Source organism: Megalops cyprinoides, chromosome 17 (assembly GCF_013368585.1).
Source record: "Megalops cyprinoides isolate fMegCyp1 chromosome 17, fMegCyp1.pri, whole genome shotgun sequence".
Lineage (NCBI taxonomy): Eukaryota > Metazoa > Chordata > Actinopteri > Elopiformes > Megalopidae > Megalops > Megalops cyprinoides.
Window position 1 is genome coordinate 5,459,201 of NC_050599.1, and position 15,252 is coordinate 5,474,452.

The window sequence follows — 15,252 nt, forward strand, 5'->3', positions numbered from 1 at the left end:
TCCTTCAGCTGTTTGCCGGACTCATACACATGTGATAACTGTCTAGTTTAATTGGAATGGCAAAAGACCTAATCTTGCTGGAATTGGTGTGCTTGCCCATGTGGCACGAGTGGTGTGGAACAGGCGTGAATTTTGTGAATTCCCTCTAAGAAGAAGCTGATGAATTCCAAAATGTTTGTCGTACGCACACTGTACGCACAAAAATGTTCACACGTGAATAGTGAATCTGGCCCACACAGTCTTTACAGTAACCAGGGACAACTTGAGGTCAAAATCAAAAGCAGTGCACAGGATCTTATATTTCTGAAGTATTTTTATGGCTTTGGGAAAATGAAATTGAAGATGAACACCACATTCTCTAAAGATGGTAAGAGGAAGAATCAGGACCAAATAACCTATGAAGCCCTGGCTATATTTACTTTATCATACTGCCTGTCATGAGTAAGCATGGCCTCTGACTTATGGAGAAGTACTTATGAATATAATCTGTCATACAGAGCAGTATAACATATGAATAATCTGGCATGCAGAGCAGTCTTCAAGTTTGCTACCTAGTTGTTATAGCTAGCCAGCTACCTTGCTAGGTAGCTAGTTATCATAGCTAGCTAGTAAGTTTTTTAGCTAAATTTGGGTAGATTATTATATAATATCTACCCAAATTTTATATCAAGATTAATGCCAGTGGAAATGCACAAGATCAAGATGAATTCAAATGTCATTGTCATCTGACATACTGCTCACATACATACAGCTCTTTTGGAAAGACTTAGTATTGAAAAATGTAAAATTTTATATCTCATATTGAATCACATCTGGTTGAAATATGCAAACAATCTCTTGCGGAACATTTTAAATTTTTACTTCACATTAGTATTGATTTACAGTTATGCAGCTTTTGGTGGGGAACAGAATTTAGTGTGTCTATGATGGATTTCTGTTGATGCTTAGAGTATACATACAGCAGGTTGTAGGATACATAGTTAGCATTGTTCTTTGATTGATGTCAATTATTGGATGTTAATAGAAATGATGAACCATGCAGTTGTGGTAATATGTTGCTGATAGGGTGGCAACCGGTGACCCTTTTCCGGAGAGAACCCACCTATCAAGAAATCTTATCCTTTTATTTACTACAGTTGAGTGTTAGTTCTGCTAAGTGTAAAATTTCTCCTTAAAAATGTGTGTTAAGAGGTGGAAAGTGGTAGTTTTTTTGTGCCTTTTTTATGTGAAACATGTATTTGACATTAATTGGCATCAAATGGCACATAGCAAATAAAACAAAATAATTATTGTTCTGATTAGATATGTCATTTCCATATGTAGATACATATTTTGCTGCATAGTTTCTATTTATTGTACTATAAGAAGGCGTTATGTGGTTGTTACTCTGAATATTCTGACATCTTTTTTATTTCTTGACATTTTTTTGGCTAATGTTAATATGAATTCATATTACAATTTCAGTATTCTAACGTTTATTTTTGTGTGTTATATATCACTATCGTGCTCTGATGTCAATGACAAATTCAGGCTTTAATACCAGCTAAGGTGCTCTCCAATGCAAAGAGATGCTGCAGAATTCTCTCTGCTCATTGATTGTGGAATGTACGTAGGACTGCACTCCTAAAGTAATCCTAAGTAACATATGTAAGTCGCTCTGGATAAGAGCATCTGCTAAATGCCAATAATGTCATGCAATGTAAATCTTAAATTCTAAAACCTGAAACTTTGTGTTAGAAGGAGAAAAGTGGCAGTTGTTTCTGTGTATTGACATAATACACAGCAGTGTAAAACATAGATAGGCCTGTTTCTTGCACTGATTAGAATTGTCATGCGAATTTGTAGATATTTTCCTGTGTCATTTTGTGTTTTGTACCACAACACAAGCATTGTTTTTTGCAGGACAATTAAGTCTATTTATTTTTATTGCTCCTCTGAATAATCTGCTATAATTTTCATTTATAAAATCGTCCTTTCTGTTATTCATACTGATTTTATATTATGAATATCAACGTTGTAAAGTTTACTTTTGTGTGTTATATATCACTGTTGTGTGGTAATGGCAATAACATGAAGTTTTAGAACCAGCTACAGTGCATCGAAGAGGTTTTTTCTGACCCAGCTGCATCTAGTAGGTGTTTCTTTAGATTGATTGTGGAATACACTTGCGACAGCACTCCACTCTCAGTAAATTAAGATAACTCAATGTATTTAAAGTGATGTAATGTGTGCAGGGACAAGGTAATTACACAGATACACACATGCTCACTTAAGACATTCACTTTAAATATAACTTTTTTGTTTTGGAATAATAAGTGCATTATTCATTCCATGTATAGCCTCATCTGACAAGAATTGCTATAAAATACTTCACCACAAATTATTATCTTGAAAGCTTTTCTAAACCAACTGTAAAAGAAGGCATAAACTACAGGGTTACAAGCTGAATTCAAATAACCAAACCAAAAAAGGGCATCATACATAAGTGGAGGAGCAGAATAGCCAGTGAAAGGGTCAATGATGTTACACAGGAAAAATGGGGTCCAGCAGGTGAGGAAAACGCCAACCACAATCGCCAGGGTTTTTGCTCCTTTTCTTTCTCGCCTGGATGCCCTGGACTCATTTGCTGCATTCGTGTCAAACTTTTGTGTCAGCTGCTTAATGGCCCTAGCCTGTTTTCTGGCGACCGTGTAGATTTTAAGGTAAATGCACAGCAATATCATACCTGGAAGGAAAAATGTAAGTGTAGTGGAGACTGCTCCTGTCACCTGACTGAAGACCACTGAGCAGCTTCCGAGACATGCCACCTGGGCTACAACGGAATCCCCAGTGTCTCTCATGTAGAGCTCAGAGAAGATCAGCACATAAGCAAAGATGGCAGGGAACACCCAGCTGGTGGTGAGCATAATGATGATGGTGACTGAGTTGATGATGGACCTGTACATCAGCGGGTTACACACAGCAAAGTAACGGTCAATGGAGATGAATGACAGGTGGAAGATGGACGAGGTGCACACCATGATATCAGTGCTGGTGTGGATTTTGCACATGAAGTTGCCCAGGTACCAACAGCCCAGGACAGAGCGTACTGCACTGCAGGGCATCACAAACACTCCCATAAGGAAATCACACACTGCCAGCGAGAGGATGAGATAGTTTGTGGATGTGTGCAGCTGCTTAAAGTGTGCTATGGAGGTGATGACCAGGAGGTTCCCACTCACTGTTACCAGCACAGTCAACCCCATGAACAAGAACATGAGGAACTGTATGCTAACAGGCCGTATTATTTTCTCACATGATCCACTCAAGGACTCGAAGCAAAACTGTTTTTCAGTGAATATAATGCTGTTGAAGTTTGAGCCATTTGAAAAATTCATCCTTGAGGCCTTGGGGGAGAAAAAAGAGAAAACCACAATCAGAGATCATATTTTAAACATGTTTAGAGAAGGAACCCCCTAATAAATGAAATAATCATAGACAGTTGCAGAGAAAAGAAAGAGTTAATTCACATTTGATATAAAAGCAACAGAGTATCTGTCAAGAGAACGCTCAGCTCTGAGAACAACCGTCAATGCGCAACATCCCTTCCCAGCTACTAGTCAAGATGATTGAGATAAAGATTAAATAGAAATATTGTTCTGTTTCACAGTTTTCCATGGGAATCTATTGTCTGTTAATCATTAAGTCTAACAACCAGTTTAATAGTAGACAGAATTAAAGCAGAAAAGAGTCAAATAAATGGTAATGTAGTTACCCAATGCTAATATTCTGAATTTAATGGCATTATATGCTCAAAAGCAAAGGAGTAAAATATGTTTTCTGTCACAATGGCAGTATAATTTCACTATTCACAACAGCAAATGTAAAGCAAACTGTATTTATTCATTAACTTAAATGAGATAAAGACGTTGAACTGCGAATTTAAAATACTCAGCATATTTACAGCATCCAGTTTTGTAATACCTACCTGATGAACGTGTTTAATGATATTATTTGAGAGCTCTGTGTGTTCAGTTCTTTTATGCAGTGTAATGGTATCACAAAGCAGACCTGGTCAATCACACGGGACACCTGTGTATATACATGAAGAATATATCATTTAAAGTTACCTGCAACTTGCATGGTTTCGATGATCTTATGATCCTGCCTTCATCGGCAGACGACTTATATACCCAAAGATTCAGTGAAAGGTGACACCCACATCGATGACAGGATGGAATATTTTGGGAGGTGATGCTGCCAATAATCTGTGAGACTGGGGCATAGTTACATCTAATCTGATTCAAAACAAAGGGGACTCCACTGTTTACTGTAGAATTCATTGAGGACATACAGTAAAGGGTGGCAAGGGGAACGGCAGTAATTATGTGGGAATGGAGACAAGGTAACCCTTGGATTAGAGACTGTAAAAGGTCTTTTACATTCATCTGGGTTGGATGTGGTGCATATCACATAATTCCTAAATTTAGTCAAAGAGACACACCAGGCACCGCACAATAGATTTTGTGTGTAGTGAATAACAGTCAATAATTAATCATAAAAGTAAATTAAAAAATCATTTAAATCATAATCCTCGTGTTCTTGCTTTTGCCTAAAATTATGATGATAAACATCGCTACAACAATGAAACACAGAATGTCAAATAAAAATCGAGCATCCATAGCCGGCCAGTCCTTTCACTATGGTGTGTTCTGCTTGATTCTATTCACAATAAGTGTGTAACAGTCTATTCACAATATGTGTGTAACAGACTATTCACAATAAGTATGTAGCAGTCTATTCACAATAAGTGTGTAACAGTATGGGAGATCTGTCTTAGGCCTTGACAAAACTGAAGACTGAATGAAGACTGAATAATGCTTGCTGAAATCTCAGATCTGATAGGTCAATGACAAACGGCTGGCAAAGACTCGTGAAAGGAATGGCAACACCATAATGTGGGCATAGGATATTATTTCCACTGATCATAATTTTTCTAGTAAACTCCATCTTTTGTAAACTGTGTGTTATGATATTACTGTAATGCTCATATTAATGCTGTTCTCAATATACCTATTGCAATAAATAGTGGTAAGCACTTGTCATTTGTCAGTAACCAGGTATGCATGCATCTTTAACGGCGACGCGAAAAACGATGCAAAATCACATTTGCCCAGTTGTGCAAGTTAGCAAGCAGAGGTGTTGAATACATGAAAACTTCATGATCATGAGCCAAATAATTGTCCTGCAATCCCTTGTGCTGAACAATGAATATGGTGCATACTCCAATACAAAAGGGATGGCCACTTTGCTTGGAAATTCCTAATCATGATAGTAGTTGACTAACCAGAGAGCTAGCTAGTTGGACAACAAAATGACATTTGTCTTTCATGCTGTCTGTTTGTTATTTGCATTAACTGACATTCAAAAGATTTAAACAACATAAATAAGATGTCAAACGAAACATGAGGCATGATATTTGAGGGGCACAGCTCACTCTTTTGCATTTGCGCATACGCATGACACATTCTCTCTCTTTGAAGCAATTGCATCAAACGAAAAGAAGAGAAGCCAAACACTTAGGCTACAAGTTTAGGATTGGCTGGCAAGTGTGCCACTGTCAGTTCCTCCAATTATGTTCAGGTCGTTTACATAGTTTTGAGTCAGTAAATGTACAGTTATCTAGGATAACATAACCTGTTTACGGACTTTAGTTGATGTTACCCACGCTAGACCTAGGGGTACCTGGGCTGGCAGCAAACCATTCTAGGGTCTGTGTAGGACATAGAGGGAAGATGCAACACCTAGTGTTTAATCTCTGATGGCCAGGTTTATTTTGAAACATATTTCCTGTTCATTAGAGTCCATGAATTCCTTCAGGCATTCTAGCATCTAGCATCATTTACAGTGCCGGTGGAAAATAGTACTATTAGTTATTACTGTACATTTGCTCAGTAAGTGTGGAAGAATATTATGAGTGTGACTGTTGTTCATGGGAATCTGCTACTCGCCCTGTTGTATAATATTATAGTGTACAATGCAGAAATAAGCAAGAGGCCTCTCCCGACAGCGGGATGATAGTTAGCTGCTTGTCTAGTCTTTGGGTCACCGTGCCCTACCACAAGGACACCTGAGAACCAGAACCCGCTTTCAGTGGTTCTGTATAGTCAAAATAGAAAGGTAGAGAGAGAAGAGAGAAGTCACGTTGGGGTTGGGGGGGCACTGCGATACCGCAACAGTCGATCTGATAACCGAGACGGCTACTAAGTGACTAACGAGCGGGCAGCGTATACAGCGTGGATATGCTGGACAAAGGGATGATTCACGTCCCGGGCGGGACAGCTCAAGATTTCAACACACTACTCAGAACGGCGCGCAATTTAAAACTTATGAATTGTTTATTTATGGAATATTTCCATTTAATATTTTCGGACTGCGGTTGGATAGCGGGGGACCACAGTATAAGACAATGTGTCTAACTTCATAACAGAGGTTGCTGCATCACCTGTCCAGCGTACCTGTGTTGACTCTCCCCGTGCGGGCATGAGAATAAAGCTCTGCCTGAATTATTACTTCAACAGTAAGCACATTAAAAATGACAAATAAAAAATAAGGGCATGCCTATTTTATGTGTAAATATCACTAAGCATATTTTCCAACCTCCTACCATAATTTATTTTGTACCTTGCTCAAATCAAAATTACATTTGAATGAAAATATTATATCACTTTTCTAATATTAACTTAGACATTCCACAGTTCCCCTTTATTTTTAATATAATTTTTCGCCCATTTAGTTTTAAATGTAACATTGTCTATGATATAGGAAACTTATGAAATAATACTTGGATATGTCAATGAATGAGAAGATCACATACATCAGATTGTAACAGAGCACTGTACACGTAGCACGCAGTGGTTTTTCCAGAGGAAAACAAAAGACCAGGCAACTTGGGAACATCAATCACATTTATTTGAAATATCATGTCAAAAGATCTCCTGCACAGTATTTTAAAATGAAGAATGTTTACATCATCGATTTCATTTACACTAACACAGCTTTTATTGGAGAACAGCATCTAAGTTAACAGCAATTGTGAGACATGCCATTGTTGTAATAAGCTTCTGATCAGATAGCAACCTGTGACCCTTTGTTAGAGATTACACACCTGTCAAGCTTTTTTTATCTGTTAGTCAATGTTCATTCTGATATGTGTAAAAATATCCCCTTTAAAATGTGTGTGGAGAGACAAGTTACAGGAGTTTTGTCCTTTTTATGTGAAACATGTATTTGATATACTGTCATGGAAAATAGTGATATAATACAAAGATGATTGTTGCACTTATCAGATTTATACACATTGTTAAATAACTACCCTTTACTACTGTTTTTAATAATAATACAACTGTTTTTTATTTAATGCTCCTCTGAATAATCTGCTGTTTTATTCATTAAATTATTCTTTCTGTTATTCCAACTGTGAATTTATATTGTGATTGGCACCATCCTGAAGTTTGCTATTATGTGTTGTATATCACTGTCACATTGTGATGGCAATAAGAAATGTATTTTTAGATCCAGCTAAGGTGCTCTCAAAAGCATAGAGACACTGTGGAGTTCTTTCTGCACTAGGTGTATAAACAGGGGTGTTTCTTTAGACTGATTGTGGAATATTATGGAATATTAGGACTGCACTCCACTCTCAATGAATTAAAAACCGTGTATTTTGTGTACATTTTTTACAATAGCTACACAACATATTTAAGGTGATATAATGCATCCAAGGTCAGCACTAATCCATTGACAAAGTAATTATACAAATACAAACATGCTCACTTTAAGTCACTTAAAAACATAACTTGCTGGTCTGGAATAATCATCAAATTATTCATTCCATATATAGCCTCATCTGACAAGAATTGCTATAAAATATTTCACCACAAATTATTATTTTCAAAGCTTTTCTAAACCAACTGTAAAAGAAGGCATAAACTACAGGGTTACAAGCTGAATTGAAATAACCAAACCAAAAAAGGGCATCATACAAAAGTGGAGGAGCAGAATAGCCAGTGAAGGGGCCAATGATGTTACACAGGAAAAATGGGGTCCAGCAGGTGAGGAAAACACCAACCACAACTGCCAGGGTTTTTGCTCCTTTTCTTTCTTGTCTAGATACCCTGGACTCATTTGCTGCATCCGTGTCAAGCTGTTTCGTCATTTGTTTAATGGCCCTAGCCTGTTTTCTGGCGACGGTGTAGATTTTAAGGTAAATGCACAGCAGAATCAGACCTGGAAGGAAAAATGCAAGTATGGTGGAAATTAACGATGCCTCAGGGCTAAACACCAATGTACAGCTTCCAAGACACATGACTTGTGGAACTACAGAATCCTCAAACCCTCTCATGTAGACTTCAGAGTAGATCAACCCAAAGGCAAATATGGCAGGGAGCACCCAGCTGGTAGTGAGCATAATGAGGATGGTGACTGAGCTGATGATGGACCTGTACATCAGTGGGTTACAAACGGCAAAATACCGGTCGATGGAGATGAATGACAGGTGGAAGATGGAGCAGATGGTCAGCATCAGATCAGTGCTTGTGTGGATTTTGCACATGAAATCGCCCAGGTACCAACAGCCCAGGACAGTGCGTACTGCACTGCAGGGCATCACAAATGCTCCCATAAAGAAGTCGCACACTGCCAGTGAGAGGATGAGATAGTTTGTGGATGTGTGCAGCTGCTTAAAGTGTGCTATGGCGGTGATGACCAGAAGGTTCCCGCTCACCGTTGCCATCACGGCCATCCCTGTGAGCATGAACATGAGAAACTGTATGCTCAGGGGCCGAACTAACATCTCACATGATCCACTCAAGGACTTGTAGCAAAACTGTTTTTCAGTCAATGACATGCTGTTGAAGTTTGAGCCATTAGTAAAATTCATCCTTGAGGCCTTGGGAAAAAGAAAGAGAAAATGGTTATTAGGTGTTATAGTTTTAAAATATTTACAGCAAGATCCTCCTAATAAATAAAATCAATACCCATAGACATTTGCAGAAAAGAGAAAGAATTAGCTTTATATCTGATATAAAACTAAGAAAGTACCTGTAAAAAGGGTACTCAGCTCTGAAAATACATTCATCTTGTCACCATGTGCCGGGATGAATGTACAGCTGAAAGTCTAAAACCAGTTTAATGGCAGACAGGATTAAAGCAGAAAAGAGTAATTTAAATGTAACAGAATGACCTAATATTCTGAACTAATTTTAATGAAATTATATGGTCAACAGCAATGTATGAAAAACAATTTTCCTGTCACAATGGCAAATGCAAAATAAATTGTATTCATTCATTAACTTAAATGAGATAAAGACATTGAACAGCTAAGTCAAAATACTCAGCATTTGTACTGCATACCCTTTTATAAAACCTACCTGATGAATGTGCCAGATTATGTTGTTGGAGAACTGCATGTATTAACTTCTTTTGTGAGGCGGAATGAACTTCCAAAGTCTACAAGTCCTGTGAAATCACACAGACACCTGTGTATACACATTAAGAATATATCACAGCTTTTATTTTTATGAGCCCGTTCTTCATTGTCAGACAACTTATATCCCCTATTTCAGTGAAAGGTGCCACCCACATCCATGACAAGCTGGACACCTTTGAGAGATGATGATATCAACAATCTATGAAACTGAGGCCTAGGTACATATAATCTAATGAAACATGACTAGGATCTCTTTGTTTACTGTAAAGAATTCATTGAGGACGTACAGTAAGGGGTGGTGAGGGAAATGGCAGTAATTATGTGGGAATTGAAACAAGGTCACCCTTGCATTAGAGACATATTTGGTTTTTTCAGCAACACAAAAGCTCTTTCATTTCCATTGAGATTACATGCTCATTGTGCATGATTTTGTATTCACAAGGAATATAACAATACAGGACATCTGTGTTTTGTCTTCACAAAACACCAGAATGAAGACTGGATGATGTTTGCTGAAATCTCTGAACGCGATGGATCAATGACATACAGCCGAAAAAGACGGCGAAAATCTATGGCGTCAGATTTATGTCGAAAAGTCGCGAGCGCATAAAGCAGCCACCACACGCAAGGGAGTTTCTGCTTGGCGAGCACTGGAGGGCATACGCGCTTGCGCGGGTTAAATCCGCTCTCGAAGTTGAGAGCAGAGTTTTGACAATTTTCTCGCGCAAATCGACCTGAGTTTTGACAATTTTGGGGCGGAAACCAAGGGAGGCACTGGCCCTCTTAAGATGTGTTGTAACCGAACACGACGCGAAATTTCGCTTCACTTTCCTCACGCGGGTTTGATCACTTGCCTGAAAAATGAACAAGCAAATTTCGCACCACGTCGCAGGAAGCATTTTTGATTACAGCAACGCTGCTACCAAGTTTGTTAGACAGAATAGAAGACAGCTAAGTTATCCCTTTCCCGCTATAACAGCTTCCACTCTTCTTATAAGGCTTTCCACAAGATTTTGGAGTGTTTCTGTATGAATTTGTGCCCATTCATTCTGTAGAGCATTTATGAGGTCAGGCACTGATGTTGGACGAGAAGACCTGGCTCGCAGTCTCCGTTCCAGTTCATCCCACAGGTGCTCGATGGGGTTGAGGTCAGGGCTCTGTGCAGGCCAGTCAAGTTCTTCCACACCGAACTCATCAAACCATGTCTTTATAGTCCTTGCTTTGTGCACTGGGGCACAGTCATGTTGGAATAGAAAAGGGCCTTCCCCAAACTGTTGCCACAAAGTTGGAAGCATAGCGTTGTCCAAAATGTCTTGGTATGCTGAAGCATTAAGATTGCCCTTCACTGGAGATAAGGGGCCTAGCCCAAACCCTGAAAAACAGGTGTGGCCAAATACTTTTGTCCATATAGTGTGTGTGTGTGTGTATACATATATATATATATAATCACTATAATCACTTTTCTAATATTAACTTAGGGATAATATTCCACAGTTCACCTTTATTTTTAATATAATTTTTCACCCATTTAGTTTTAAATGTAACTGTCTATGATATAGGAAACTTATGAAGTAATATGTGGGTATGTCGACGAATGAGAAGATCACATACATCAGATTGTAACAGAGCACTGTACACGTAGCATAGTGGTTTTTCCAGAAGAAAACAAAAGGCCAGGCAACTTGGGAACATCAATCACATTTATTTGAAATATCATGTCAAAAGATCTCCTGCACAGTATTTTAAAATGAAGAATGTTTACATCAGATTTCATTTACACTAACACAGCTTTTATTGGACAACAGCATTTAACAGCAATTGTGAGACATGCCATTGTTGTAATAAGTTGCTGATCAGGCAACAACCTGTGACTCTTTGTTAGAGTTACACACCTGTCAACCCTTTCTATCAGTTTGATTACTGTTAATCAATGCACAGTCTGATATGTGTAAATATATCCCCTTTGAAATGTGCGTGGCGAAGAAGCAAGTTGCAGTGGTTTTGTCCTTTTTATGTGACACATGTATTTGACATCAACTGTCATGGAACATAGTGATGTAACACAAAGATGATTCTTGCACTGATCAGATCTGTACACATTGTTCAATAAGTATGTTTTTCCACTGTTTTTTTTTCTCTAGGATAATACAACTCTTTTTTTATTTAATTCTCCTCTGAATAATCTGCTCTTTTATTTCTTAAACTATTGTTTCTCTTATTCCAACTGTGAATTTATATTGTGATTGGCACCATCCTGAAGTTTGATATTATGTGTTGTATATCACTTTTGTGTTGTGATGGAAATAAGAAATGTATTTTTAGAACCAGATAAGGTGCTCTCAAAAGCATAGAGACATTATGGAGTTCTTTCTGCACCAGGTGCATCAACAGGGGCATTTCTTTAGACTGATTGTGGAAAATACTTAGGACAGCACTCCACTCTCAGTGAATTACAAACTGTCTATTCTGTGTACATTTTTTACAATAGCTACACAACATATTTAAGGTGATATAATGCATCCAAGATCAGCAGTAATCCATTGACAAAGTAATTATACAAATACAAACATGCTCACTTTAAGTCACTTAAAAACATAACTTGTTGGTCTGGAATAATCATCAAATTATTCATTCCATATACAGCCTCATCTGACAAGAATTAGTATAAAATATTTCACCATAAATGATTATTTTCAAAGCTTTTCTAAACCAACTGTAAAAGAAGGCATAAACTACAGGGTTAAACGCTGAATTGAAATAACCAAACCAAAGTAGGACATCATACAAAAGTGGAGGAACAACATAGCCAATGAAGGGGTCAATGATGCTACACAGGAAAAATGGGGTCCAGCACATGAGGAACACTCCAACCACAATCGACAGGGTTTTTGCTCCTTTTCTTTCTTGCTTAGACACCCTGTACTCATTTGTACCCTCCGTGTCAAGCTGTTTTGTCAGCTGTTTAATGGCCCTAGCCTGTTTTCGGGCGACGGTGTAGATTTTAAGATAAATGCACAACAGAATCAGAGCTGGAAGGAAAAATGAAAGTGCAGTGATAATTGTGTTTGACTCCCGGTTAAACACCAATGCACAGCTTCCAAGACATGTCACCTGTGCTACTATGGAATCGTTAAAGCCTTTCATGTACAGTTTAGAAAAAATCAGCGTATAACCAAAGATGGCAGGGAACACCCAGCTGGTAGCGAGCATAATGAAGATGGTGACTGAACTGATGATGGACCTGTACATCAGTGGATTACACACGGCAAAATACCGGTCGATGGAGATGAATGACAGGTGGAAGATGGAGCAGATGCTCAGCATCAGATCAGTGCTGGTGTGTATTTTGCACATGAAGTCGCCCAGGTAACAACAGCCCAGGACAGTGCGTACTGCAATGCAGGGCATCACAAACGCTCCCATAAAGAAGTCGCACACTGCCAGCGAGAGGATGAGATAGTTTGTGGATGTGTGCAGCTGCTTAAAGTGTGCTATGGAGGTGATGACCAGAAGGTTCCCACTCACCGTTGCCATCACGGCCATCCCTGTGAACAAGAACATGAGAAACTGTATGCTCAGAGGCCGAAATAATTTCTCACATGATCCACTCAAGGACTCATAGCAAAACTGTGTTTCAGTGAATGACATGCTGTTGAAGTTTGTGCCATTAGTAAAATTCATCCTTAAGACCTTGGGAAAAAGAAAGAGAAAACAGTGATTAGGTGTTGTAGTTTTAAAATGTTTACAGCAAGATCCTCCTAATAAATGAAATCAATAGCCATAGACATTTGCAGAAGAGAGAAAGAATTAGCTTTATAGCTGATATAAAGGCAAGAAAGAACCTGCCAAAAGGGGGCTCAGCTCTGAAAATACATTCATCTCGTCACCATGCGCCATCTCTTTCCAGCTGCTAGTCATTAATGTATAAGTCTAAAACCAGTTTTAATAGTAGACAGCATTAAAGCAGAAAGATATTTTCCTGTCACAATAGCAAATATAAAATCAATTGTATTCACTTATTAAAATAAATAAGATGAAGACATTGAACAGTAAAGTCAAAATATTCAGCACGTGTACTAAATATACTTCTAAAACACCTACCTAATATATGTGCCAAGTCATGTTATTGTAGAACAGCATATGTATTAACTTCCTCTATGCAGTGTGATGAAGTCCTAAAGCATACAAGTCCTGTTAAATCACACAGACACCTGTGTATATGCATCAGGAATATGTCCTTTAAAAAGATCCACAACTTTGATTTCTATGAGACAGTTCTTCACTGGGAACCTATTGGAACAACTAGTTTAATGGCAGACATGATTAAAGCAGAAAAGAGTAAATAAGTATGATTCAATGACATAATTCTAATATTCAGAATGCGCTTTAATGGAATTATATGCCAATTATACAAAAACTTATATTGTCATAGAAACATATTTCCTGTTACAATGTTGTTATAATTTTACTAGCCATAGTCGCAAATGCAAAATAAATTGTATTTATTCATTAATTTAAATTAGATGAAGACATTCAACTGTAAAGTCAAAATATTCAGCATATATACAGCATCCAGTTTTATAATTCTTACCTGATAAATATGCTAAAGCATTTCACTGGAGAACTGCATGTAATAACTTCTCTTGCAGTGTAATGAAATTACAAGTAGCTAATTCCTGATCAATCACACAGACACAGAAGTATATACACGAAGAATATGTCATTTAATAAGATGCACAGCTTTTGTTATTTCTCTATTGCCCGTTCATCATTTTGAGGCAACTTATATCCCCTATTTCAGTGAAAGGTGCCGCCCACATCAGTGACAAGCTGGACACCTTTGGGAGGTGATGATATCAACAATCTATGACACTGAGGCCTAGATACATATAATCTAACTAAAAGTACCTGGGATCTCTTTGTTTACTGTACAGAATTCATTGAGGACGTACCGTAAGGGGTGGCAAGGGGAATGGCAGTAATTATGTGGGAATTGAGACAAGGCCACCCTTGCCTTAGAGACATTTTTGTTTTTTCAGCAACACAAAAGGTCTTTCATTTCCATCGAGATTACATGCTCATTGTGCATGATTTTGTATTCACAAGGAATATAACAATACAGTACATCTGTGTTTTGTCTTCACAAAACCCCAGAATGAAGACTGGATGATGTTTGCTGAAATCTCTGAACGCGATGGATCAATGACATACAGCCGAAAAAGACGGCGAAAATCTATGGCGTCAAGATTTATGTCAAAAGCCGCGAGCGCATAAAGCAGCCACCACACGCAAGGGAGTTTCTGCTTGGCGAGCACTGGAGGGCATACGCGCTCGCGCGGGTTAAATCCGCTCTCGAAGTTGAGAGCAGAGTTTTGACAATTTTCTCGCGCAAATCGACCTGAGTTTTGACAATTTTGGGGCGGAAACCAAGGGAGGCACTGGCCCTCTTAAGATGTGTTGTAACCGAACACGACGCGAAATTTCGCTTCACTTTCCTCACGCGGGTTTGATCGCTTGCCTGAAAAATGAACAAGCGAATTTCGCACCACGTCGCAGGAAGCATTTTTGATTACACCAACGCTGCTACCAAGTTTGTTAGACAGAATAGAAGACAGCTAAGTTATCCCTTTGCAGCTATAACAGCTTCCACTCTTCTTATAAGGCTTTCCACAAGATTTTGGAGTGTTTCTGTATGAATTTGTGCCCATTCATTCTGTAGAGCATTTATGAGGTCAGGCACTGATGTTGGACGAGAAGACCTGGCTCGCAGTCTCCGTTCCAGT

The 15,252-nt window shown here is 38.4% G+C and overlaps 3 protein-coding genes across 3 annotated transcripts; all 3 read right to left on the reverse strand.

Moving 5' to 3' along the window:
• Positions 1–2,324: 2,324 nt before the first annotated feature.
• On the reverse strand, positions 2,325–3,377 carry LOC118792665 (trace amine-associated receptor 1-like). The gene has a single exon (XM_036550560.1). It carries the CDS (start codon positions 3,375–3,377, stop codon positions 2,325–2,327), a length of 1,053 nt encoding a protein of 350 aa, XP_036406453.1.
• Positions 3,378–7,867: 4,490 nt separating this feature from the next.
• Positions 7,868–8,920, reverse strand: LOC118792686 (trace amine-associated receptor 1-like). Its single transcript, XM_036550587.1, has one exon. It carries the CDS (start codon positions 8,918–8,920, stop codon positions 7,868–7,870), a length of 1,053 nt encoding a protein of 350 aa, XP_036406480.1.
• A 3,177-nt stretch (positions 8,921–12,097) lies between these two features.
• On the reverse strand, positions 12,098–13,159 carry LOC118792718 (trace amine-associated receptor 1-like). The gene has a single exon (XM_036550624.1). It carries the CDS (start codon positions 13,148–13,150, stop codon positions 12,098–12,100), a length of 1,053 nt encoding a protein of 350 aa, XP_036406517.1. The 5' UTR covers positions 13,151–13,159.
• Between the last annotated feature and the right edge of the window lie 2,093 nt (positions 13,160–15,252).